A 25345-nucleotide genomic window follows, 5' to 3' on the forward strand; every position below is an offset into this window, starting at 1 on the left:
GACTCCAGACATTTTGAGCCCCAAAAGTGCTGCTGGACAAATTGTACGCTGAAGCACATGTGTCTGCTAATTCCACATTCACTGAGAGTCTTTGTCAAAAGCTTTTCAGAAATCCAGTTATACAGTGTTTGCTAGATCATCCCGAACATCATAATTGTTGACACTCTCATAAAGAATTCCAAAAGGTTGATGAGGCAGGACTTCATTTCATTTATTACATTTCTATGCCACCCAATAGCCAAAGCTCTCAGGGCGGTTTACAAAGATTAAAAACCTTAAAATGCAATATTGTAACATAATATAAAAAGCATTTACATACAAACATATTCTCTCTCTCTCTCTCTCACACACACACACACACACACACACACACACTTTTAATAATCAACAATAAGAAATTCCAGGATCCATTAAAAACGGTATCATATTCTGTCAAATTCCTGAGAGTAGAGGAAGGTCTTAACCTGGCATTGAAAAGATGACAGTGTTGGCACTAGGCGGGCCTCACTGGGGAGATTCTCCATACTCGGGGGCCACTACCAAGAAGGCCCTCTCTCTTGTTGATTCCCTTGGAGGAGGCACTCGGAGGAGGGCCTCAGATGATGAGCGTAGTGTACAGATTGTAGTGTACCAATCAAACATGGGCATTAATTTCAGTTTTTCATCTCGGGAAAATGACTCTGTCTAGCTTATCAGCTCTTGCTTCTTGAAAGTTCTGGGCTTTCAGTTTCTCTGGGCCAGTTTGCACGATCAAAATAAGCCACCGTGGTTTATGTAAATTGCAGAGTGTGGAGGTTGTGATAATCATGGCCCGGGCGCAGCTTCTCATGTCTGAACCCGGGCAGCATGGGTTGTTGGATGGGGAAAACAACCCTCCAACAACTCTATCCCAATAGCCCATGGGTTATTGGAGAGTTGTTTCCCTCTCCATCAGTCTGCCCTGGGTTCAGATGACATGACCAGATGACATGACTGGGTGGTTATTATGGAAATCGTGCCCTGCATGCACCGCAGTTTAAATAAGCCATGATGGCTTATTTTGATTGTGCAAACTAGGTCTCTGACTAAAATCACATGTACAGAGGCACAGCCTAGATAGGATTGTTGTTCTGCGGTTATGTGATGGTGAAATTGGGCCAATTTCTATCTTAACTAACTTAACAGTTAGTTAAGATAGAAAGACAATATAGCAGGGTGGATTAAAAAACAACAACAATGCTTAAAAATATCCCCCAAATCAAATTAAAAATAAATAAATTTGGAGTTTATCTGCCCGGCAACAATCAAACCTTGACTTTTTACCTATCAGTCATGGGCATTTTGTTTTGTTTGCTACTTTCTTTTTGTGAGGGGAGGGCTATGCCAAGACAGAGTGAAGTAGAAAGGAGCAACACTGGAAAGAAACAGAGAAGACAGATTTGTCTAGTGTGCATCTTCCTGTATTCTCATACTAAGGCTGCAGACCCGCACCCACTTACCTTGGAATAAGCACCCATAGAGCCCGTAGAGCCTATTTCTGAGGAGAGATGCATAGGATTGTGCTGTTACCCTCAAACACATGGATGCTGGTCATAAGAAAGACCCTATATGGGAATATTTTCAAGACTTTACTTCTCTTGGTTAAAAAGAAAAGCATGCAAAATATTTAAATTGGTTTTTTTTAAATATATGCATAAAAATGTATACAGTGAGACAGAGACTGCTCGGAAGAATGAAACGGTGCAAATAATACTCTAGTTGTAAATTAACATGGCTTAGTGATCAGATTTGCACCATTGTTCAGGAAATATATGAACAATTTCAATGGGAACTTGATTTAAATTTTCCTTGCTGATGTAAATCGCCTTGATTTAAATCAGTCCCCACATCCTGCTTGTGGGATCCTCAAAATCTTCTGGCCACTATTGGAACAGGATGCTGGAGTAGATGATCCCCTGATCTGATCCTGTATGCCCTTCTTGTGGCAGGCGTGCACTGAAACAAAAGAATCTTCATTGCATTGGCTGGAAATGGCAAAATAAAACCAGAACAACTTCAGCAGTGAGCTGTCTGTCTGTTTACAAGCAAATGCAGTAGTGAAGAATCCGTTGTTTACAAGCTGTGTGCATTCATGTTGTTTGCTTTAGCTGCAGCTGCTTCTAACTGCTAAACGACAAGCCTCAGGAGTTCACAAAAAGTTCTAGATGAGAAATCAATGGTCATTCCACTTGTTAAAGTACTGGGCATGACAGCTTCAGTTCTTGGTTCCTTACTTCACCTTGACCAGTAGTTTCAAGGCAGAGATTAATTAAAGAAAAAATGTTGTTAGTCCTGTACATGTTATAAGTCTTTTGCCGAATTGGTTTTATCTAGGCCCAGCCTCTTTCAGAGTTTTAGAAATTAAATGTATTCATTGCTATATGGGACTTTGTCTCTGTCTTTACATATTAGTGAATTTGCAGGAGAGGAGAAATTGCTTTTTCTTTGTTTAAAAAAAAGTGGGGGGAGTTCAGGGAATGGACTCATCTCCCATCAGCTGCAGCCAGCATGGTTAATGGTCAGGAATTCTGGGAGTTGTACTCCAGAACATCTGGAGGGTGCAAGGTTGGGGAAGGCTGGCTTATGTGCATATGGCCTCATTTGGAAATCTAATTCAGGCCTCAGTTGAAAATTGAATAAGAGAATGCAGTAGGGAAAACCTTTTGAATTAATTTATGTATTGGATGAGACCATAAGAAGAGCCATGCTGATTCAGACCAAGGGTCTATCTGGTCCAATGTTCTGTTCACACAGTAGCCGACCAGCGGCCTCTGGGAAACCCACAAGTAGCACATGAGTGCAACAGTACTCCCACTTTTGTTCCCCAGCAACTGGTGTGCATAGGCAAGCTGCCTCTGATACTGGAGGAGCATGGAGCCATCAGGACTAGTAGCCATTGACAGCCTTCATGAATTTGTCTAATCCCCCTTTTTAAGCCCTCCAGATTGGTAGCCATCATTGCATCTTGTGGTAGCATATTCCATAGTTTAACTATGCACTGTGTGAATGTCTTCCACATGTCCCTAAATGTGGGGGGGGGGGATGTCTCCCCTTCCTTTAACTCCCCTGTGAGAATTTGGTGCAGTGAACACCAATATTCCTGTCCAAACAAGTGCCTCTACCTAAATAAAAAGTGAATGGCTGTATCATATCTTTGTAATTGCATGCCTCTGGAGAAAATATTTTGTAAAGTCTTAGTGCCACTTGGGAATATATCTCCAGGTTTTTAACATTTACTGCAGCTAACGTACTGTAATCTCCCTTTTTTGTAGTCCTACTCTCACCATGACGCATAGGAATCTGACTGGTAGCTGTAACGTCAATTGCGGCTGCAAAATTCATGAATATAAACCTGTGTGTGGGTCAGATGGAATCACATATTTCAACCCTTGCCTGGCTGGTTGTATCAGCAGTGGAAATCGTAGCATAGGGGTGAGCATGTCCAGAACCACCCCAACCAAACTGGTGGTATTTTATACTGTGAAGAAAGAGCTTCCCGTTCCAGTACCTTTCTTCCATTCTCAGTGCTGTCCACCCCCAAAATGCTGCCTTGGGGGCTGGGACTGTTAACTTGGCAGTAGAGCACGCAGAAGGTTCCAGGTTCAGTTACTGACATCTCCAGCTAGGGCTGGGAAAGACCCCTGCTCGCAACCCTGGAGAGCCACTGCCAGTCACTGTAGACAATGCCAAGCTAGATGGACCAGTGGTCTGACTCAGTGTAAGGCAGCTCCCTTTGGATGTTGGCTTACAACTTAACAGAAAGTGGCAGCTGCCCTTTGCCCAAATAATTGTCCCAGTCTTAAGCAATGACAGGATTGCTTGACACTGCATAGAAAAATACTGTTGGTGCAAGGCTTAGTTTGAAATAGGGATTGCTTAAAGAATAAGGAGGATGTAACCTATGTCTCCAGGCCTCACACAATTTGGCGTTGATGTTCAGACTTCTGATACTTAGCTTGCCTGCTTTTAAGAAAGTTTTTCACGTTTTCACAGCCAAAGAGGATTTCCTTCAATCCTTCCTTCAATCCATCCAACCTCAGGCACTCCTAAGTTCAAATTACTATTATAGTTCTTCCTCCCCTGCAGTCTTCTTCCTACAAAACGGGAGGCCCTCCTTTCTGCCATAATGATTCATGATATTGTCACGGTGTGTAGTGCACTTGTCAGAGTACAGCACAAGCTGGGTCGCTCCCACTTGGCGGGGAGAGCATTTAGGTTGTGCAAGTTGTTGGATGAACCCCACACCAGCCAACTTTTGGAAGGAAGTGGCTGATCTGCCCAACCAGCTCCTCAGTAGCTCAGGGGAAGAGAACTGAGATGGGGTGTGGCCTGTTTGATGTCAGGGGGTGTCACCATATCCCGTGATGTCATCATTCCCCAACACAGAAGTGTCAGCAGGAGCTCCAGCTGGGCCTGCTCCTCCTGATAAGGGAAGGGCGAAGCAGCCCCAACTGGGAGGGCGAGTGGCACACTAACGGAAATACTCCTGTTATCTCTGAACACTGATTCCAACCCCCTTCCCAAGCTCCCGGTGGACTCCTGGGGGCAGGGCTTGGGCAGGGGATGAGGCCCACAGAGGGAGTGAAAGCTTCAGTGGGCTGAATGGGGAACATCCTCAAGTCAGAGGTTCTACTCCTCTATCTGAAGCCTGGTCTGCCATTATGCGACCTACATCCTTGTTCGCCTATCCTGCCCGGGCTTCCAGCTTCACTCCTAGCCTGATTTCCAACTCGGGCCCTGCCCAGCTCAAATAGTATCTAACACTTCTGATCTCTCCTGCCAGACCCAAAACATAATAAGAATTTATGGTGCAGGGATGTATGGAAGGATTTGTAGGAGACAATAGAAGGTGGAAGGAGGGGATGCTTTACATTTCCCATTGATTCTTGCCCCTTCATTAGTGTTACAACATAGAAGTGAGAAACCCATTTTGTTTCATAACTCGTTGTTTTGCCCTTAAGTTAGTGTATCTGTGGAACTAAGATTTTCTGGAAAAAAATACAAATGAGAAATCTCGTTGTTTCATGCTCCGTCTGTTCAACATTTTACAGATAAGAAATTATACAGAATGTGCCTGTGTCCAAAGCCGCCAAGTTATCACACCACCAACGGTCGGACAGCGAAGCCAGCTGAGAGTGGTGATCGTCAAAACATATCTCAACGAAAACGGTTACGCTGTGTCCGGGAAATGTAATCGAACCTGCAATACACTCATCCCATTCCTTGTTTTTCTCTTCATAGTTACGCTTATCACAGCATGTGCCCAGCCATCAGCAATCATAGTAACACTCAGGTGAGAGGTGCCTGGATCATTACACTGTCACTAGAGGATTCGTATGCAATTGTCACCTTTGAGTGTCTGCATCCTCTTCACTGGGACAGGGCTCATCCTCGCCCATCTCATAATAAATCATATTATAGCTGCTTTGAGTGCATCCCTTTTAGGTGTTTGTGCTTATGTGTGCCCAGTTCATAGAGGTGAAAGAGAGAGAGGGAGATAGTAGCAGTGGGCCATAGCCACTTAACAATCTAAGAGCCCATTCAGTCAGGGAGAGACAGATGTACTACTCCATTTGACAACACAATCTCAGAATCTGTGGGGGGAAGGGCCTTTTTTACCATTAATATTTCCAAATCTCCCTGAATCTGGAAAATTTTACACATCAGGGAGAAATTTGTAGGAGTAATAAGCCGCATAATCACTGCTCCAGAGTGTTTCATGATTTCTTTTTTTAGAAGAAGCTGCAGGTTAAGCAAAAGTGTTTGATACCAGGGTGCAATTTTGCTACACTGGGCAGGACTCTGTTTTTAACCTGCAGTGAGTAGAGGACCAGGCACAGGCTACTCTAGAACAACCAGGAAGCTAGACACAAAAAGGGAAAAGAGACTATGGAAGGACAAGACTCTCCAGTGGTAGTGACCTGCAAAGTGTGTGCCATATTTGCTTGAGAACACCATGGTCTTCACCTGCAACAAGTGCAAGTTGATCACGCTGTTGGAAGAAAAAGTAAGAGGACTGGAGCGGCGAGTGTCGACCTTCCAGGGAATAAGAGAACACGAAGCGTTCTTGGACAGAACAGTGGAACTAAAGCAGCAAAGCGAAAAACAGAAGCTAGAAGAGCAACAGCAAGCTGAGGCAGAAGAGGAAACTACTGAGGTGAGGAAAAATGAAGTAGAGGATACTCCTTGGAAAAAGGTGTCAGTTAGGAGCAGAAGAACTAGAAGACACTTGGCACCAGTGGAGGCAGTGGAACTAGGGAACTGTTTCCAGGTACTTGAGGATGAGAATGGAGGACAGCCTGCAGGGGAAGAATTACAGGGGAACCTGCATGAGAGTGAGCAAGAGTCTGAAGGTCAGCCAAGCAGAGGCGATGAAACCAAGGTCTACAGCTACAAGAAGAGAAGAGTAATAGTAGTGGGAGACTCCTTGCTGCGTGGGATCGAAACCCAAGTATGTCGCGAAGACCCGTGGACTCGCCAGGTATTCTGTCTTCCAGGAGGATGGATTAGAGACGTGACTGAAGGGTTGCCTGCACTCAGAAAGCCCACTGACAGGTATCCCTTTCTTCTCATCCATGTGGGAACAAATGATACCGCCAAGCAAAGCTATGAAGAAATCACATCAGACTTCAGGGCCCAGATAGTTTTCTCATCCATCCTTCTAGTACTTAGAAGAGGGTTAGAAAGGGAAAGAAAAATACTCCGGGTGAATGACTGGCTACGAAGGTGGTGCCAACGAGAGAGATTTGGATTCTGGGACCACGGGCTATACTTCCTGGAAGATGGACTGTTGGCAATGGATTGTTGCACCTCACAAAGGCTGGGAAGAATGTGTTTGGCCACAGCATGAAGAACTTTATCAGGAGGGCTTTAAACTGAATCCTATGGGGAAGGGAGACATAAAGTTGGGGGTAACAATGGACGAAGGCTCATGCACCGCAATGAAGAGAACAGCTCTAATAGTGCCCAATAATAGTCTTTGCAAACATGTAGGAAGTCAGCCAGACCATGAAGCACATGGTCTTTGATGTCTGTGTTACTAATGCCCAGAGTATGGGAAACAAACAGAACGAACTTGAACTCTTAATACAGGAGGGAAATTATGACTTAATAGGTATAATTGAGACTTGGTGGGATGACGCTCATGACTGGAATATAGCAATTGAAGGATATAACTTGTTCAAAAAGAAGAGGAGGAACAGAAAGGGAGGTGGGGTTACACTATATGTTAAAAATCCATATCTCTGCACAGAAATACAAGAGGATGAGCTTGGTAGCCCCATCGAGAGCAGCTGGATCAAAATAAATGGAGCAAAGAATAAAAGGAACCTGGTGGTCGGAGTCTACTACCGGCCACCCAATCAAGGAGAAGACGAGGATGAAACTTTTGAAAAGCAAATAGCCAATGTTTCAAGGAAGCATGATGTAGTAGTAATGGACTTCAATTTCCCCGATATTTGTTGGGAGGCAAATTCTGCAAAACATGGCCCCTCCAAGAAATTCCTGACTTGTGTTGCTGATAACTTCCTCCTACAGAGGTAGGAACTAGAGGATTGGCTATCCTTGACTTGATCCTAACCAACAGAGAGGACTTAGTGGATCAAATAGCAGTTACAGGAACTCTGGGGGAAAGCAACATTTTATACTTGAGTTCATGGTTCTAAAGGAAGCAAAAGCTGAGTGTAGCCAAACCCGTACCCTGGATTTTAGGAAAGCTGATTTTAATAAACTCAGAACAATGATCAGTAAGGTCCCATGGCAAGCGACTCTTAACGAGAAAAGGAGTCCAAGATGGGTGGGAGTTTTTAAAAAAGGAAATTCTCAAGGCACAATTACAAACAATTCCAACAAGAAGAAAAGGAGGAAGACAACAGGAGAAGCCAATGTGGCTTCACAAAATCTAAGAGATACCCTGAAAACAAAAAAGTACACATATAGGAAGTGGAAAGAAGGCCAAGCAACAAAGGAAGAGTACAGGCAGGTAACACAGAATTGCAGGGATGGTGTCAGGAAGGCTAAAGCTGAGAATGAGCTGAGGTTAGCGAGGGATGCTAAAAACAACAAAAAAGCTTTCCTCAGCTATGCGCATAGTAAAAGACAGAGGAAAGAAATGGTTGTTCAGCTATTAAATAAGGATAGCAAAATGATAACAGATAACAAAGAACAGGCAGAAGTGCTCAATTCCTACTTTGGCTCAGTCTTCTCCCAAAAGAGGGTCTATGAACCCCCCCCCCCCCGGCAAAGGTGAAGTACAGGCTGAAGGGGCAGGATTGCAGCTTGAAATCGATAGGCATATGGTCAAGGAACACCTAATTACTTTGAATGAGTTCAAATCTCCAGGGCCAGATGAACTGCACCCTAGAGTAATAAAGGAACTGGCAGAAGAACTCTCAGAACCACTGTCTATTATCTTTGAGCAATCATGGAGGACAAGTGAAGTGCCAGATGACTGGAGGAGGGCTAATGTTGTTCCTATCTTCAAAAAGGGTAAAGAGGAGGAACCTGAGAACTACAGACCAGTCAGTCTGACATCCATCCCTGGGAAAATTCTGGAGCAGATGATAAAGAAATCCATCTGTAGGTACCTTGAAAACAATGCAGTGATTACTCGAAGCCAACATGGATTTGTCAAGAACAAATCCTGCCAGACAAATCTGATCTCATTTTTTGATCAGGTAACCTCCCTTGTGGACTGTGGGAATGCTGTGGACATAATATACCTTGATTTTAGCAAAGCTTTCGACAAAGTGCCCCATGATATTCTGACGTGCAAACTAGCTCAAAGTGGGCTAGATGAAACAATGATCAGGTGGATCCACAGTTGGCTACAGAATCGGACTCAAAGAGTGCTTATCAGTGGGATCTTCTCAAACTGGGGACCAAGCGGTAACAAGCGGGGTACCACAGGGTTCAGTCCTGAACCCAGTGCTCTTCAACATTTTTATTAATGACTTGGAGAAGGAGGTGCAGGGAATGCTGATCAAATTTGCAGTTGACACAATATTGGGCGGGATAGCTAATACTTTGGAAGACAGAAACAAAATTCAAAGTGATCTGGATAGACGAGCTCTGGGCAGAAAACAACAGAGTGAAATTTAATAGGGATAAATGCCAAGTTCTGCACCTAGGAAAAAGAAACCAAATGCACAGTTACAAGATGGGGGATACGTAGCTCAACCATACTACCAGCGAGAAGGATCTTGGAATTGTTGTAGATCACAAGCTGAATATGAGCCAACCATGTGATGTGGCTGCAAAAAAGGCAAATGCTATTTTGGGCTGCATTGATAGAAGCATAGCTTCCAAATCCTGGGAAGTACTAGTCCCCCTCTACTCAGCACTGGTTAGGCCTCATCTGGAGTACTGTGTCCAGTTCTGGGCACCGCACTTTAAGAAGGATGCAGACAAACTGGAGAGGGTTCCGAGGAGGGCAACAAAGATGATCAGGGGACTGGAAACAAAGCCCTATGAAGAGAGACTGAAAGAACTGGGCATGTTTAGCCTTGAGAAGAGAAGACTGTGGGGAGATATGATAGCGCTCTTCAAGTACATGAAAGGTAGTCACAGAGAGGAAGGCCAGCATCTCTTCTCAATCATCTCAGAATGCAAGACATGGAATAATGGGCTCAAGTTACAGGAAACCAGATTCCGGCTGAACATCAGGAAAAACCTCCTGACCGTTAGAGCAATACGACAATGGAACCAATTACCTAGGGAGGTAGTGGGCTCTCCCACACTTGAGGCATTCAAGATGAGGCTGGACAGCCATCTGTCAGGGATGCTCTGACTTGGATTCCTGCATTGAGCAGGGGGTTGGACTCGATGGTCTTGTAGGCCCCTTCCAACCCTACTATTCTATGATTCTGTGATTCTTTCTATAACGGGCCAGAGCAAATTAGGAAATGTCGGCAGTTGTGTACACTGTAACTTTCCTTTTAATGGGGTGAGGAATTGTTGAAGACTTGACATGCTACCAGTAATAAGATCTAGGTAATACATACAAGGACTTGGCTTTATTTCAACTTTTTGTAATGCTCCTTTCCACTCAAAGTAGAGATTTGTTTTATGAATTTTATTGGGTGGGTGATGGGGAACTGTTTCTTTACCCTGAACTCTCTGAATAGGATGGAGAGGCAATTTAGCAGGAATAGAAAACAAAGTCTGATAAATTTTGATTGAATCTACTTTTCATCAGGTGATACAAGTTATTTTTTTTCAGTTTGCTTCCTCACTTAAGTTGCTTTCTGTGAACCTCTGGATTTGATTCTGTTAAATGGCCCATCTCCACTCTCTCTGTGATTGCTGGCTGGCATTTGGATAAGTGGGATCACACTTGACTTATTCTGGATAAGGAGGAGAACTTTAAACAAAATTAAAGATTATACCAAATATGCCTTACAGTTTAAGGCTTTAAAATTACTATGTCTTTTCTAGGTCTGTGGAAGATGGTGAGAGGCCTTTTGCACTTGGAATGCAATTTGTTTTATTAAGAACCCTTGGTAAGTGCAGAGGCAAATAGGGGTCACTTATTATCTACCAAGCTTACATTGGCTGCATTCAGATTTTACAGAAAACTATGGTGACATCCGAATACAGCAAATGTCTGTCACTATGGTTTGTTGGGAATGAGCCTAGTCTCCCGCTGGGGACATCCCTTTTCTGTGGCCATGATTTGATCAGAAGCTTTTGCTTCTGTTTTTGGTTAATTGCAGCTTGTTGCCTGAATTTGACAAACTGCAGCTAATTAACTATGGTTTGCTTGAAAAAAGCCAGTTTCAGAAACTGTGCGAAGCTGTGGTTAACAGAAATTGAAAGTGAAGCTTCTGATCTTCCAGCTGTGCTGGAGGAGGAGGAGAGGGAAGTAGAAGAAGCCTACAAACCTGGTGAAGTTGAGGCTAAGTTTGTTCCTGTCATGGTAAGCCACAGTTTATCCTGAGTCCAAGTGCAACTGCTATTAAGCAATATTGTTGATGCAAAAATACATAATTGGAAGAAGTTGGAATTTTTGATGCTAAAAAATTTAGCTTGACTTCCAGCTCTGTCAAGTACATTGCCCAGTTAAATCTGAGCATTCCCTTCATTTCTGAATCAAGCAGTTCATAAATACCTTACCCACAAGGCCTTCTGCCCCTTCTCTTTGATTTTATCTGTGTCAGATTTTAAAGAAAGAATATTGTAGTGATTACGTTAATTATCACGTTAACAACCTAGAATGAGCTTTACTATGCAATATAACAAAAAGCTTTTCTATTAACTGTTTTAATATGAGAGTCAATTGATTTTACTCTTCCATTTTATTTCAGCATATATTCCTACTCCAATTTATTTTGGAGCTGTCATTGATACTACCTGCATGCTGTGGCAACAGGAATGTGGTGTGCAAGGCTCATGTTGGGAATATGATGTGACGTCATTTCGTTTTGTTTACTTTGGCCTATCAGCTGGTCTCAAATTCATTGGATTCCTGTTCATTTTCCTTGCCTGGTATTCCCTTAAGTATAAAGAAGAGAAACTGCAAAGGCAGATGTGGAGGGGTTCACCTATCAACACGGTGAGCGAAGTGGTGGGTAACACTGGAACGCAACAAAACTATGCACGGACTAGATCCTGTCCCACTTTTAGCTCTCAGGGTGAGCATGCTGATGATACTGATCTGATTACAGGAATGCATTACATAGCACAGACCTATCCTGGCCCCCTTACAGAAGCAATAAATGCCTCAGTTGAGGAGGGTTTAAAAGAAGCCACTCCTGAGATATAGGGCCCTCCTTTTTGGCAACCTCAAATTTAGTTTGTTGGTAAATTTTAAGTATGGGGCCTTTTGAAAACCTGTGCCTTCTTTTTCTTAACATGATCTGCAACAGATGATAAACCAACAAAACTTAATGCACAGAGCCATGGCATATATGAGGGCTGGATACCTCAAAACAACCCAGGTAGCTCTTTCTTCCCTTTGGGGAATGGCGTTTTAAAGTATGTTTGTAAGTACTTGTAAGTACTGTGTCTGTTAAATCCCCATATTCCAGGCAAGTGTTAAAATGGTCAGAATTCCTAAACCACAAAAAAGCATGTGAGTCCTGAGAGAAATGTATATCACTGATGACAAAATACTGAGGTAATGCAGCCACAACTCTGCTGCATTATTTCAGGACTGAGGGCTGAAATAATTATTCTGAGTTCTGTTTCAAAGCACAACTAAAAACTTGTCTCAGCTATGCAACTTAGATTGGATAACTTTTTTGTTCTGTGTATTTTCCTCCATTTTTTCTGTCACCTGGATTGGAAAAGTGGCCATTTGGAGTCATGAAATGTACAGTTACACAATATGTTGTGTTTTATTTTATTTTAAAGAACTACTTGAAGCCATAGAGTAGTTAAATATACCAGATAAGGCATAATAGTTTTAGCCTGTTCTATTCACTCATTTTAGCATGAGATAATATATTATTTCTCAGTTTAGGTTGCAAAATTATAACCAATAGTAATTTCAGTACTAATTTTTGGTAACATAAAAGCATAACAAATGTGCATATTAAAACCCAGTTTAGAACTTGCATATTCTTGCAACTTCGAGCTAATCCACCACAGATATTCTATTACTATCACAAAATCCACATTCAAGCTTTCTTAGATTGTGCTAACACAAACAAAAATCGGCCTTGGTGTATGACAATCGAAGGAGAAACTAATGTATATTAAAGCTGCTATATGGCACAGTGGTTGGTGGTTTTGTCACAGGGCCAGATTGCTGTTTACATACCTCATTATGCACTAAGTGTCAATCTGAGCATGTGATGATGCATTTAAATGACTGCTTTGCCATGTGGTCTGCTGTCATACTGGATTCTTGTCAATTCCCTGAGGGTAAATTGTTGGGCAGGTGAACTGACACTTTGAGCTTCTGTACATGTACAGAAGCATGATTGTCCACTAAAATTGCAGCATTTGAAGCACATTACATTTCTTTAGCTTCATCAGCAATACAGAAACTTGTGCTGGACAGCCAGAGCTGATCAAAGCTTTGTACAGTATTGGAAAGAATGTATATATACATGCCAAGTTATGAAGAAACTGAAGCTAAAACTACACATAGAATACTCAGTTGTGTGTTTCGTCTGAATGTTTGGTGTGAGTTTTAATGCAAAGCAGCCACAGGAGGCTAGAGGAGAGCATTTGCAAGGGGAGGGGATTTCCCATCCTGCCATTTGCCCATTCAAAATCACACCTTTCAGGTGCTTTCATATTCTTATTCCTGTTAGTTTTTTGCCCATGGGTGGGAAAACAGCTTTGGGGAGGTAGAGGATGTTCAGAATGGACAAACAGCAAGAAGGGAATGGGTTAAGCTGCCTCCCCTGCTCTTCACTCTTTAGAACTATTTCTAATGCTACTTCCTATTTTTTAAAGACTGTTGGAGGGAAAGAATCATGCAGCTCAGCTGTTTCTGTAGTTTGGGCCAGAGTTACAGTCTTGTTTCCTTGTTTTGTTCAATTTGAATTGATCACAGTCGTTTTGTTAAGTGTTCATTTCAAGTCTCCCTGCAGAGATACAGGTTCTAATACAATTTAAAGGCTGTGATTCACAGGCAACTTACACCGGTATATTCCCAATAATATCAAAAAGATGTTTGGAAGATTCTGCAGCAGCCATGTGTGATGTTGCAGTGGGTTCTTCACGGGGCTTGAAGGATTTCTGTTATGGCGGCTTTCCTTCTTGTAATGAAAAGCCTGTGCTTTGTGCATGCCTTGAGGTTTCTGGGCCCCACTTTGCAGATGCACCCCCCTGGGCCCCCAGACAGGCTGCTCTTGAATTTCAGGGCAAATTCAGATGTAGCATTTGATACAATCTGAGGAGTTGCTGTCAGAAAGTTGCAACTGGCATCTGTCGTCCCTGCCCACAAACCTTTGAGCACTGCTAAACTGGTGTTTTGATTCCAGTAGGAATTAAGACGAGAGGAAAAGTTTCAGGTTACCTTTATAGCACTAGGAAACATTACGTTAATAGAACATGGGGAGCACTTGTGCCCTTGTGCGTGCGCGCGTAGCGAGAGCTTAAGGGTGTTTATGGCACGGGCACATGTAGTGCTGACCCTGCGAATCAGGGTTTGCAGATGTAATGCGAAACAGCGGCTAATGCCAGGAAGGGAGTGGCTTTTCTTCAAACCATGATTTGCAGTGAGCGAGCCTTAGGGGTGCACAGTTGTGCATTTCAAAGAAAATTAATGTCATGTATTGAAAATGCAAATTACCAGTTTTCCAGTCAGACGAAGCCCACTCACCCACCCACCCCCAGTCAGCATCTTCCAAGTGTGCGCATGTTTGTGCAGATTCATGCTCAAGCAACGTTAGCTGTCACTGTTCACCTGAAAGCAGCGAGAGCAGGTCTGGCCATGCTGCTTAACTGCTTCCCCAACATTGGCATTCATTTATTAGGCCGTTTGATATCATCCCTTTCAGAAGAAGAACTGGGTAGGTTCTTTGGGTGCAGCAACTTACTACGTCAGCATGTAATCGAAGCTGTTTTTTCCTGCTTCCCCCCCTTCCAATAGGGTTTAAGTTTTAAATTAATATTTTGATGCACTGTATATTATGTATATGGACGTAGACAGCCATAAATATGAATGTAAATAGATGTTTATAATTGTAGTATTAAGGGTATTTATAGAAACCTAATATTGCTTCAAAACTTTCCTTATTCTTCCTTCTACAGTTATTTCAATGTTGGTTTTACCCTTGAAATTTGAAATTTTATCAAAAATTGCTGCCAGTGTAATATGTTAAGAGTCTGAGCGTATACATTTCTGATCACTGTGTCATTTACATATTTATAGTGCATCTTACTACTCCTGTATCCTGCATTATATTGTCATCAAATGGAGGGTGTAAACCCTGGATGTGTTCTTGGACAGCTGTGACAGTATGTTTCCAAAAACATTTTTTTTTTTTAGTACAGCAGAGAGAAAATTGTTCCCCCAGTATTAAGTCAACTGGATCACCGTTGAACTGATAGACAGACTGGTGCTAATTCAATAAAGTAATATTCTCTCTCACATGAGAAATATTTCAAATAGCTTTAAATTTAGCTGCGTGTGTTAATCTTCTGAAATACTAATTGTCTTTAAAAAAAAGTGTGCATAATTATTGGTTCTTCACAAATCAGTCATTTGCCTGAAGTACAAAATTTGAACCTGCATTTTTAGGTAGTCAGACCTAGAAGGACTGACTATCATTTATTAGTTCACAACTGATCTGTAAGACGTTGAATCTGCAAACACTCCTTCCTTTCTGAAGAAAGAAATCAATGGTTCAAAAACATTGTGATGCAGTTCTGCTAACCAGATGAGTTTTCAAGATTCCTGTGGTGCCTTTTGAGCAGACATAAAATGTACCTGTTGGGCACTTGACATATACCGCTGCAATCATTAGTCAGGTTAATACCGATTGAATGTGGTGTCAGTGAAGACAAATCGTGATTTTAACAGATTTGTAAAGCAGAGCGATTAGCAAAAACAATAATTTTCCATAGTGTAGTAACGATGTATGCTATTACTCACTGGAGAAATGTGATGTGTGTGAGAGAAAACAAACAAAAAATGCAGGGATGAACTAAAAAGAAATATTCTAAGAAATATGCAATTTGAATAATTATTAACTTTTTAATACAGGAAGGCATTTTTAATTGTGGCTTTGGTAACAAAAATGCAGATGTTATGGGATCTGTAACAATAGGTTCCTTTTTAGTGTGGATTTTTACTAATTCTTATGTCTCAGTGAAACACAGAAGTTTTCAAAACCTACATGCAAGCTCTTGCAAAACTATATGGACAAGATTTGTTGTAAACATCTGTTTGCAAGTGAACTTGCATTCTGATGTGTAGCAGCTGCCCAGCTGGAGTATATCTCCTTATCATACAGTGAAGGTGATCTGCCCCGAAATCGCCTCAGGATCAGGGCGCATATGTGTTAATTGTTCTAGTAATTGTGTTTGTTAAGGAACTGATGTGTTACAAAGCGTGAAACGTAACTTCCGTTTTAATGGTCTCTTTCTCAATGAGTTAAATCACAGACATAAATTGCCTCAATTTTGAACACATTATATTAGTGTGAATGAAACCATCAGGAGTGTTGGATCCACAAATATATATTTGTCATCAGTAGGTGTGATGCAAAAACGTTAACTAAATTACCTGATACTTTATAAGTGACTAGCTGTTTATTCTTTGGTTTTAAAGGTAGTTTTAATCATTAACATTTAATGCTTCAGAAACATCAGTCAAATACCCATGGTTTTGCAGGGGTGGAGGCGTTGCAGTGTGACAGTGCCATCCAGTGGCTGATTAGAAACAGCCGTAAGTAGATCTATGACTAAGCATTTCATGCTTTGAGAGGAAGATGCATGTTAAAGAAAAAGGCAGCGTGCACTTCAGCTGTAATATTTAGCAACAGCAAGCAGGTGGAGATTGAAGACATGACATGCCCTTGTTAAACCTCCCTCCCTCAAATGTCCTTGCTTGCTGGCCGCACCTCACTTCTGAGTTAATTCCAGTCATATTGGCAGCAGGCTTTGCTCCCACCTTTGAAACTGCCAGTTTCCGTTGCTGTATAGGATTGCATTGAAGTCCTGAATTGTACTTCTACGCCCCTAATACGTATAACATCCCTTGCTAAGTTATTTGAAATCCTGTCTGAGTGAAATGATGCAGTTTTTGAGTTTCTTATTATGGTATGTTGATGTTTTGGCAGACAGTGCTCTGGGTTAGAGCAGCCTGTATGCTTAGATTAAGTGGCATTCCAGGTGGTCTGATCCAGCACCAAGGTCAAGCCATTGAACGTACCTTTCCCTTACTAGATAGTAGCTTTGAGAGACTAAGGCTACAATCCTGAGGTCCCTGGGAGGGTATCCCAAGGGCCATAGGATGGAGCAGTTTTCCCTGTCTGCCTGCAGAAAGGGTATTCTGCAGGTGAAGAGGGAGTTCCATGGGCAGAGAGTGAGAGCCATCCCCACAAGCCTCTTGTTGCAGGTGTGGAAATCTCCACTGTCATTGCTTCAGTGGTCCAAGAGCAATGTCAGAGAGGGGTTTATGGGGGAGGCTTTGGAACAGGTGAATCCAAAGCCCTCTGGTTCCCCTGATATGGCCCCAGAATGGAGAGAAAAGAATGCGAGCCCTAGAACTGGCATACGGCATGAATCTTGCAGGGCTTTGATTGAGCAGCTCCCCCTCCAAAGATTCTCCTCCGCTGTTGTTTGAGAGCACCTTACAGAAGCAAGCCTCAGTTCATGGGAAGGGCTGCTGAATGGCTATAGGATGCTATGGATGTCTCCTTCCACAGGTGGAGAAGGAGATCTGTGGTGCGGCAGCAGCAAATTCCACCACCATGGCTGCCCCACCTACAGTGTTCCATGGGTGGTTGGGCCCAGGACAAGGTATTCTGGGGGCGTGTTGGGGAAGGTGATGGATCCACAGGATCGTAGGTTCCCTCATTCCCCAGAAATACCCCTTAGCTTTGTCATCCCTGAAGCTAGCATTACTTCCCTCCCATTGTTTAAATGGGAGGAAAACACTCAGTTAAAAAAAGAAACTGGCTGTAATGCCAGCAAAACCCACCTTTGTCTTAGCAGCTGTGAGGTCACAGGGCTTTGGCTGTGGTGGCCACTATGCTGCAGATCTTGCTCCTTCCCCCTCTGGATTATACTGCCTGTACTTTAGTTAATTTAATTAATTTCGAGTTTGTTCACTTTATTACACTGCTATGTAACTATTGCTCACAATCATGCAGTGGAAGTCCACAACTCACATCTTAGCCTAGTCACCAGTTGTCCTAAGTGATTGAAGCATGCAAAGTATTACGTATCAGAACCTTTGTTACTATGGTATAGCCTAAAGCTTTGGTTTCACTCATTTTAGCTGCTTCTGTATTTTTCTGTGGCAACAGGAATTGTTCGTATCAAAACAATTTTTTCCCCTATGAAAACTTGATTTGGCAGATTTCTATGAAACAGGTACAAGAACACTTTATTTTAGGAAATATTGCTTCTAGACTTTCCTGAAGCCAGAATTGTTCTATAAAAGTATTGCAGATTTTTTTTTTACAAGAACACGGTTTATAGCCTAATGTAAATTCTATATACAAACAGCATCATTCATGCCCATAAATAAGTTTGTTCTGTCTTTCAGCTCATGACACATACATGATAAACACCTAGTAAATTCCAAAAAGTTTACAAAGTCTCATCACAAGCTTTTCCTGAAAATTCTTTAAAAGCCTTACAAGACCATGGAATTGCTAACTTTCAAACTTCATTGTTTAAACAACTTGTGTGTTAACCCTATCTCCATTTATATACATAAGGTATGTACTTTGCTGTAAGTCAGATGGCTGATAAACAGCACTTTAAGATGATTCATTTTGCTATATCTTATTGTTCAGATGTTGACGTTTAAAAAAAATTCAGTGTTTTGCCAAAGTCTAGCAATGAACGTTTGAAGGCATTGTACTAAGATGAACAGTTTGCACTTACATACCTTAGAAAACTTTTAAATACAGTTATATCTTTTCACTCAGCTGTTCTGATCCAAAGCACTCCAACGCCCCTGCATGTACAAACTTCAATATTCACTTAAATGCTGAGGGATGTATGGCAGAAGCTTCTTCTCTCTATGGAAGTGAATGGAGAAGCCCATTCACTTGGGCTACATACATTCCACATGCACTTCGGAGATTCCCTTTGAACAAAGGGCCTCTACATTAAGATGCATGGCTACTATCCAGCATTTGATAGAATCACATAGCGATAAGGCAGCATGACTGCATTCTCCCACTGGATGATGTAAAAAAAATAATTGGGTGGTTCATCAATGTACTCCACTTCATAAAAATGATGGAGTTTGCACTTCTGCAAGTATACCAGCATGGAACACTACACATCACACATTTGTGCGGGCATATTTCTGCATGTACGGATACCTTCTTTGGATTGGAGTTCATATTTTTAAAGTCTAAAAATAATCTGAGTAGTTTCTGAGCACATCAAGGTTAGAGAAAATTAAACTTCCTTTTCAGCAAAAAGGATTAGAAAATGTAAAGCCTTAATTACTTTATACCCCCATACATTGAAATCAAATCAACTTAACTCCTCCTCCATTAAATCTTTGATTTGCTGTACCTTTCTGAGAAAAAAATTAACATAAATCAATTTGAGCATAAAGGTTTAAAATCAAACATGACTTCATGCTCAATGTTCAGATAATTGGTTTTCACAACCCATGCTGCATACTGCTTTCACTACCAACCTATTTTATTGTTTTGTGAATTGCAAACCATTAGCAAAGCTATGAACATGTAAAAGTACCAGATTAAAAATAAAGGGTATGGCACACAGATTATAAAAGTGCAATATAATTTTACTCTTGACACTATGAAATTTTAGTGGTTAAAGTTATTAATTGAAAATGCATTATGCAGAAAGCTTAGAGGGGACAGAAACATTCATTTGTGGTGAGTCATTATGGGAATAGGGAAAAACAAATGACTCAAGACTCATTTGAAGATGCCTTTCTAATGCCTTAGAAAAAAAGGGGTATCACTGCAAAATGACTTAGTTTCTTTTTAACACTGGAACTAGCCGCACAGCTCCACTGTGAGGAGAGTTCATACATATGTGTACATAGATCACAAAGTGCAGGGTTCATTTTGTTACCCCAAAAGTGTAACAATAATAAAATTTGGAATGTCAGTTGTCAGGGCTACTTCTATTTATCAACTAATTAATAAGGAAGGAAGCATGAATGTGGCTTGCTTGCACGGCTAATTTGAGAGAAGTGGAGATGAGGCACTGCCTTCTACACTTAAACGCTGTGAAGATTCTGGAAAATGTTCCCTTTTTGTCAATACCCTCTCAGTTTTATGCTCCACAACTAATGTGTTTAAAGCCTGATGGGTTACTTTTGCAGCCGAGTTCATGGGAAGGTAGATCTGCTCTTCAAAAATATCTTCCGCAGATTCATTGTCTGGGATAGAGTCTTTCTGAAGAATACTAATGGGCTGTAAGATGAAGCTATGTCTGGACTCCAGCTCTATCAAATCATTCCCACTAACATCCATTTCAAAACTAACTGGTTCTTGAGTCTCTAGCCGTGTTTCAGCTCGGTGACTATTCCAATGTGGTGGATCTGGACTCCTTTTAGCAGGAATATCATTGCTTAATACAAGTTTGCTGTCCTGGCTTAACATAACTGTGCTCAAAGCCAGGGCCCCAAAATCTGTTGGCATGATAGGCTTTGCCTCTTGGGCTTTCAACCAACTCGAACCTTCGTCTGATTCAGCAGAGCTCATTTCCAGCAAGGCAAATGGTGCGGATGATTCATCCAAGTACCTACTGGGATGAACAGTCGGAGTCTTTGCTCTTCCATTTTGCTCAGAGTAACTGTTCAGCAGTGCAAAGATTCTATCTACATCCTTCAAGTAATTTGTCCAGTCATCAGGACTAAGTCCGTAGTAATTTCTGGCTTCATATAAACTTTCATTCACACTGTACAAATCTTCCAGTCCTTGCCAGTTGATGTTTTCCATGAAGTTTGGCAGATTAGCCTTCCCATCCATGCCATAACTGTCCTCTGTCAAAGAAGAAGAAAAGAATTTGTAGATAACAGCCTAAAGTTCAGAATTAACCATATATGCTAGTACTGTTCTGCCTCAAGTTCTGTAGTTGAGAGTGAATAGGACTCCTTACAAACTGAAGCCCCCTTTTCATAATCTTAACTCTTTGATTTGTTAGGGAAAAAGAAAAAGATCACATATTTTTCTTTTAGAGGAAGCTGTAGAGAGACCCACAACGAAACAGACCCCACATAAGACTCAAATCGTAGAAGAGAAAAAGGCACACATTTGAAAGTTTCAACCAAGAAGTACTTAGATCCAAGTGGCAATGATGATGATGATGATGATGACGACGATGTGACAGAAGCAGCACATGATTACATCAATGTGTGCAATGTGTGTATATGAGAGCAATTAATCTTGTTTGTTTTCCATCTATTATAATAATAATAGAAGAAGGAGAAGGAGAAGAAGTTAAATACTCAGGATGATACTATGGATGCAATAAGGCGCTTCATGATCTGCCCACATTATCCAACTCCGGTAGTTAGCTGAGTTATCCATAATTTTTCATCTTTATAAAGGTACCAGTAACATGTATCAGAAACAAGGGGTGCTGCAACACTTACCACAACCCATACATGTCTAGTCAAAAGCAAGTCCCACTGAATTCAGTGGGTCTTAGCCCCAGGAAAGTGGGTACAGAATTGCAGCCTTAAAATCTATACGGATGAAGAGTGGTTTATGCATTCTTTTAATTAATAAAGTAAAACAACTGTGAGGGTCTCTAGCTGCATATTGCAAGTACCCCTATGGGCTCAGTGAGGACGCTCATGGAGCAATCACAGGATGAGAGGCCTAAAAGTGAACTCAAGTGCTGAGCTTATGATAGCTATGTAGCCAAAATGGGCTACTGAGAAACAGGAGTGAAGAAACATGCTTGGGGAACCCCAATATTTGTAGGAGGTGGAAACCCCCCCAAGGGGACAAACTCCTCCCCCTCCCAAAGAACAGCCCAATGAGAACTGAGCATGCACAGTAGCCACAGAAAGTGGGGAGAAAAGAAGCAGAAAGGGAATCGCAGTATCCTGAAAGAAGGCATGTCTGCCTGGATGGAACACTGAATGGGAGCACTCCACCATTTTGAAACAGGTCCCATTTCCAGCCAAGAATTTTCAGGCCAGTTCATGGGAGGATAGGTCTACCAATGGCTATGAGCCATGATGGATGAATTGAGCCACCATGCTCAGAGGTAGTATACCACTGAATTTCAGTTGCTGGGGAGGAGCAACAAAGGAGGCCTGTTGCTTCCCAGCTCTGCTTGTGCTTTCCTCAGGCAGCTGGTTGGCCACTGTGTGAAACAGAACACCCAACTAGATGCACCTTAGGTCTGACCCAGCACAGCTTTTATATTCTTAAGTAATCTGGAGATGAAAGCCTGAAAAGTTTGAACCCAGTATTGGCCAGAAAGACAGACACAGTTGGAGGGAACTTCCATCTACAGAATACTGAAGGAAACCTACAATACATTTGCCATGCTTGAAGCATACTGTAATCAACATAATCAGCAAACGAGTGTCTATCATAATTTCACATAATGGCTAAAGACTGTGCTTTTCATGTCCTCCTGCCCTGCACTGGATACCCACTAGCCTCGAAGTTCGGAGCTGCCAAGTATCCACACAGGATTGTGCCCTTAAAGTCAAAGAACCAGAGGGAGGGAGAGTAGCAGCCTTGAAATTGCCCACCAACAGTATCTACACAGCAGACTGAGTAGGCACACAGGTCACTATGGTAAGATGTCTTGTACTTCTATTTATAGTTATTTCTACATTTGCACATATATGCATAGGCACACATCATGAAAATTGGTGTCCTCTTTTGTCCCCTTTTTTGGTGAGGCTTCTGCTCTTGTTGGGCAATGTGTAAGTGGCCACCTTATCAGGGGCATCCTTGTTATTTCTCAGCTCCCAGGACTAGGCCTCGGGTATTAGAAACAGCCCCCCGTATCTACCTCAATCCTCTTTATTGATGATCTTCTCATTCTTTTCTGCTCTGAGTGACAATCTTAATAGTTAAAGGGAATTTAAGCAGTAGAAATTCATACGTTCTTGTACAAGTGGATTTGCAGCTTTGGGAGCAAATGAGCTTTACTGATTTGAAACTAATATGTAATAAGGCCCAACTTCTTACTCAAGTCCTGCAAACAGTTTGAGGACTGGTACGGTTACTCTTCTCTGAAGATACACTCAAGTAGATATTATCCAATCGTATATCCAATCTAACGTTTATCCAATGTTATTGCTATGGACATTTATTTATATATTATCGCTATGAACATTTATTTATATATTATCACTATGAACATTTTATTTATGTATTATCACTATGAATAACATTTATCCAATATTGTTATCCTGTTATCCAATAGGATATCCAACCTAACATGTAATAAAGCCCAACTTCTTACTGAAGTCCTGCAAACAGTCTGAGGACTGGTACGGTTACTCTTCTCTGAAGATACACTCAAGTAGATATTCTCTGATAGGTCTCCCATCCAGGCACTGATCAGGCCCACATCTACTTAGTTTCAACAATGCTACAGCATTACGTGTTTTCAGACCACATGCTACTTAGTGTAACTTTTCATCTGGGTTACATGCAGAGGAAATACAGAACACATTTTACATATCATGTGTGAAAATGACCCTAAGTGTCCGAACACCCTGGTTCACGTGCAAATCTTATAAGCTGGTACCTATATAGTCACAGTTTTGCAAAACACCAAATCCTATGAGAGTTAAAGCCAATAATTATGCAATGGGTTTTATGATGGACAACATGCAGAGCTAAAGTATATTTAATTGCCATATCGCTCAGACTGGTTGCTTGTCTATGGCAACAAGATTTTTTTCTGTGAGCTTATTTATAATGCAAGATACTGGAAAGGATAAGCAAGATGAGCTGACAACAAAAATAGGCTTCCAGCTTTGTAAGCAATGGAGATTTGAATGATGCAGACAACGCTATATGGCAAGAAGTCTGTTCACACACACACACACACACACACACCTCTCCCGCATATACTGAATGTGCAGAAAGGGAGCAGGATTGCACCCTCTATCCTCACCCCTGATGTCCTTCAGTACTGGTGTGAAAGGGACATATATACACACACACGTGCACGCATGCACACACACACACACACACACACGCAGCTGTACATGTGTAAGGCTCCTCACACCAGGACTACCAAGCGCACATGTCTAGACTCCTTTTGTACAAATGCTAAACATGTAGCTGTTGGGGGGGGGGGGGTGACAGTATCCAGTGAACAAGTATATATGTATGGTGACTGGATGAACGACCCTATTGTCACATGAAACAACGTATCTTTCAGATGACTGTGCCATGCCTTTCCCTCCCAACCAGTACAAGGATGGTGAGTGAATTTCCTAAAGCAGGACTAATGTAAAATGAGCCAGAGAGCTTTGGCTATTGGGTGGTATAGAAATGAAATAGGTAGGTAGGTAGGTAAATAAAACATGAAATCTCACTGTGAGCAAAGTCAAATGTGAAGTGGCAAACGTAGACACCCATGGCCAGGTGAAGAACATTGTTAGCGCTTGCATGCAGCAATAGCTATGCAATGTGCAACAGGCAGGATACAGACATTAGTCGAAGTGGGCTGGGTCATGCAATTATTTGGAAAGAAGCTGCTGAGGAGAATAATAAAGTGTGGATACCTGTGTGGATCATAGCTTCCTCCATCTTTATTTCCTGATATAGGAAAATACAAGAGTAACTTTTGTTAGTGTTTAGATTTGGTAAAATCATTCACAATGTAGCTTCCCATGCACAGCATCTAATTCCTAAAAAGAAATTTATTGTGTTATAATTGGGTAAAGTGGCAGTCCAACAAAAGATACCTTGTAAGGAGTGTTCTAAAATAACTCTAAAACAGAAAAAAGTTGTAAGTTATAAGAAAAGGGAAACACTTATTGGTAAAAGAAACAAAAACTCTGCAAAACTTGAGAAGTGAATTTCTCGGGAACAAACCTCATACTTTCTAATCAAGTAACATGCTTCAGATTATAAAAGATTAATACGTTGCCCCTTTTAGAGAGGAAGAGGGGAAGCAAGACGGGGACACAGCTATGCACTTTTCCAATGGGGCTTGATAACCCCGTGTAGACCATGTACCACAGCAAACCCCCATTTGTCCTGTTGGCAAAGCAGGCCCATGGTGCTCAAATACGTTTAGAAAGAAGATAGTGGCCTCAGAGCTTGCCCAGCCCTGGAGGATGCCTGGCAAACAGAGCAAAACCCGTCCACGCTAATATGAATGGCAATAGAAAAGATGCATAAAATGACCACCACACACAAAATTAAGGTCGCATCGTAACCTCCTAAAACAGAGCTTTACTTCTAAAGCAAAAAGAAGACCCAAGGCCCAAGTCTGCGTGGAAGTCACATGCTGTTATCCCAATTTCAAGATGTGTTTGGGGAGATTGGTGGGGGAAAGAAGTCTGCGCTGATCAAAGGCAATGTCTTCTTCACATGTCCCAGGCTGGACCTTTACACGGGGGAAAACAGCAGGCTATGCCTTACTGAACAACCCTGACATACCAAGCAATTATGTGTGTGTGTGTTTGTGTGTGGAGCAGGGGTATAACGTACAGTAAATAATGAAATCAATTTTGCTTGCTTTTGTAATTATTATACCATTATTC

General features: G+C 41.8%; 2 protein-coding genes across 4 annotated transcripts in view; one reads left to right on the forward strand and one right to left on the reverse strand.

Moving 5' to 3' along the window:
- SLCO5A1 (solute carrier organic anion transporter family member 5A1) overlaps window positions 1-15063 on the forward strand; it is a 79032-nt gene extending 63969 nt beyond the window's left edge. For both annotated transcript variants that reach the window (XM_084849354.1, XM_084849355.1), the window contains exons 7-10: window positions 3291-3450; window positions 5070-5311; window positions 10453-10517; window positions 11322-15063. In XM_084849354.1, the coding sequence (XP_084705480.1) occupies window positions 3291-3450; window positions 5070-5311; window positions 10453-10517; window positions 11322-11779 (925 nt within the window). In that variant the 3' untranslated portion in view covers window positions 11780-15063. The remainder of the gene's footprint in view (window positions 1-3290; window positions 3451-5069; window positions 5312-10452; window positions 10518-11321) is intronic.
- A 1143-nt stretch (window positions 15064-16206) lies between these two features.
- Window positions 16207-25345, reverse strand: part of SULF1 (sulfatase 1) — a 145445-nt gene continuing 136306 nt past the window's right edge. The window contains exons 19-20 of one of the 2 annotated variants that reach the window (XM_084849353.1): window positions 24359-24392; window positions 16207-20629 (exon numbers count right to left, since the gene is read on the reverse strand). In XM_084849353.1, coding sequence (XP_084705479.1) covers window positions 20599-20629; window positions 24359-24392 — 65 coding nt within the window. In that variant the 3' untranslated portion in view covers window positions 16207-20598. The remainder of the gene's footprint in view (window positions 20630-24358; window positions 24393-25345) is intronic. The other variant, XM_084849352.1, reaches the window with a different exon arrangement.

The sequence above is a fragment of the Heloderma suspectum genome, chromosome 4 (assembly GCF_057233095.1).
Source record: "Heloderma suspectum isolate Gila_16-S chromosome 4, 16-S_ref, whole genome shotgun sequence".
In the NCBI taxonomy this organism is placed as follows: domain Eukaryota; kingdom Metazoa; phylum Chordata; class Lepidosauria; order Squamata; family Helodermatidae; genus Heloderma; species Heloderma suspectum.